This window comes from Limulus polyphemus, unplaced genomic scaffold (assembly GCF_000517525.1).
Source record: "Limulus polyphemus unplaced genomic scaffold, Limulus_polyphemus-2.1.2 Scaffold101, whole genome shotgun sequence".
Taxonomy (NCBI): Eukaryota; Metazoa; Arthropoda; class Merostomata; order Xiphosura; family Limulidae; genus Limulus; species Limulus polyphemus.
Window position 1 is genome coordinate 1,024,738 of NW_013665711.1, and position 2,845 is coordinate 1,027,582.

General features: G+C 37.6%; 1 protein-coding gene across 1 annotated transcript; it reads left to right on the forward strand.

Moving 5' to 3' along the window:
- The first annotated feature begins 1,503 nt into the window (after nt 1–1,503).
- Nucleotides 1,504–2,557, forward strand: LOC111088685 (spidroin-1-like). The gene is made up of 2 exons (XM_022399468.1): nt 1,504–2,446; nt 2,478–2,557. The coding sequence occupies exons 1-2, from the start codon at nt 1,504–1,506 to the stop codon at nt 2,555–2,557; spliced, it is 1,023 nt and encodes a 340-aa protein (XP_022255176.1).
- Nucleotides 2,558–2,845: the final 288 nt, after the last annotated feature.

The following is a 2,845-nucleotide window of genomic DNA, read 5'->3' on the forward strand; positions in this document are numbered from 1 at the left end:
TGATCAGTATTATTCAGGCTCGCTTTCGAGCAGGAAGGTTCTTTTAAAGGACGGAAAATAAGCATTGAAAATAAAGGAAGTCGAAGCTAGTGAGGTAAGATACAAGCAGTATAATTTAAGTAAGTCTGTTCTACTCCTAATCATGTACCAATAACCCTGATAAGTTAGGTTCATTGTGAAGAGTTGATTCTGGTTTTGTCTATTCTCAAGCGACATAAAATGTAACAAATTATAACATGTAAGTTGTGTAGACAAAATTGTCTACATACATGTAAGTTTTATATAATGTAGACGAATTTGTTTTCAGAAATTGTAACTTATAACCCATTTTATGTACCTGTTTAATATAAGTTTTTATTGTATGTTTATTTAAACTTTGCTTAGCTATATAGCCGCTTCTTTTTTTTTCTGTTGTTGTTCTAAATTTACGAACTAAATGCCCTCCGTCTTTGTAAATGTACTTCTTCAGTACGATAAGTTTTCTACATTTGGAATAGTGTAACTTAAATATCATGCTGTTTGTAAAATGCCGTTGAATTCTGTTATCCATTCAGAGTTTTAGTTTAGGTGAACAATACAAAATTTTGTTAAACGGAATACACGCATTCTTTATTTGTTACTCTATAGTTAACCACTCGTCCTTATGGAGTAATGCTTTAAACACTGCTAAATAAACCAAAGAATAAGTAAACATTCTGACTGAAATATCTATTTTCAATTTAACTTTTAAGAGACATTAACAGATACAAAGTATCACTTGAACATTTTTCACGTGATGCATCCTTACTATTGACTATTCAATAACCTGGTAAACAAATGGTATCCCAGTTCATCTCTGATAAGGCATTATTGTACTTTATAGGCATAAAACTAGTCCATCTCTTATAAGGCATTCTTGGACTTTATAGGCATGAAATTGGTTGATACTCCAAGTATGAAATTAGATATGTCGAATAAAAGTGTCACAATTAGCTTCTTCGTGTTAATATTATTTTTTAACTCATGGCCTCTCTGGACAAATCAAAATTTAGCTTCCAAAGCTTATGGTAAAACATTAGTAAGCTGAAAACATTGAACATTATCATGATTCGAGGAAACCTCCAAATTTCTCAAATATTTTGCTATTCTTCTTCCTCAGTCCTTCCTTTTCTTGTTTAATCTATGGCGAAACTACTCGAATCCATTGTGGTCTGTGAAAATGCTCTGAATTTTTAATACACGTTAAACAATATTTTAACTTAAAACTCTTGTACAACATTCCATTTTTTAGTATTTTAAGCTTTTTACAGCTTTATGACTTTAGAAAATGTTACCGAATCACCAATACATTTTTATTTCCACAAAAAAAGTTAAGTTAGCATTCCATAAAGAGAGAGGATCAGGATATAGAAAAAATGAGACACTTTTAAATGTACTTCCATTTGCTTGTTGTTTTGTATTATTTCTTTGATCAGTTTCCAATTAGGTTCTCTATAATAGTTCACGATTGTTTTCCAGGTAATCATGATTCGACTGACGATAATAATCTTAGGTTTCACCACCTTAGTCTGCGCTACCTCCGTTACAAGCAATTCGGCTGTGAAACGAGAGGAAAATCAAGGTAGCTCTAGCTCAACAAGCAGACAAGCCAGCTCCAGCAATCTCGCTCAAACAGCGTCCCAGGCTAACTTGTATTATTACTACTATCCCGTGCAAGAGAAGAAGCAGTCTTCAGAAGATTACGAAACCTCTGCCTCCAATTATAATCCTGTCAGAGCCTCATACGGTACCAACGTAGGGCAGAACTATGATTCTTCCGATGTGTACCAGAGTGCAGCTAGCTCTCAAGATGCAACTGCCGGAGGATATGGAAGTCAAACCGCAGGGTTTAGTGGTGAAAACAGCTTTGCAGGAGGTAATTTCGGAGGTCTCGGTGCTGTCAGTGATATAAACCAGGTGAACGCCGGGGGCTACGGTGGTCTAGGACAACTAGCAGCGGCAACTGGAGGTTACGGAGTTAACGCTCTCCCAGGCCAAGCAGCAACAGGAGGCTACGGAGTTGGAACATCTGGCAACATCGGCCAGTTGACTGCTGCAGGCTACGGAGGTGCTGGAATTGAAGGTTACAGTGGGCTGGGTGCTGCAGGAAGTCCGGCTTTACCCCAGTTTTCGTCTGGAGGTTATGGAGTTGGCTTCAACCAGGCAGGTGATTTTGGAGGTAGTGGAGCGGTAAATGGATATGGTCAATTTGGGACTCAAGGAGCGTTCGGAGGTTATGGACAAGGTAACTATGGTGGGTTTGGAGACCTACGACCCGCTGCTAGTTCCATCATAGGGTCAACTGGTGGAGAGGCTCAATCTTCTCTAGGCCTAGGGTCCTTGATAATGCCCATGTTAGCACTGGCAGGTCTAGGACTTATTCTTCCTTCAGTGTCGTCTTCACTTACGAGCAGTAGTCGTCGAAAGCGTGAAGCAGAGGACAAAATGGACCTCTTCAGCGGATATCACAGGAAACTGGAGAAATACTACTCCATCTATCGGTCAGCAGTGGAAAATGAGGAATGTCTCAACCGAGTAATATGTGAGCTTGGGAACGCAATGAGTGATGCAAAAAGCAAAGTTGCCATCATTAGGTAAAGCTTATGTGATTTAATAAGTTTGAAATATATGAAAAGTCAATGTGAATGTTTTTGAAGCTTCCCGATATTACATTTTGTGGTGTAAACAACAAATGATCATTTAATTTGTAATGAACATTACAACCATATTTTGGAAAAGTAAGGTTTCACAACTGAATACTGCAGTATAAACTGTAAATCTGCTATTTGAACTATTGGGAAAAAATTATAAATTTCTAGCTTTTTAA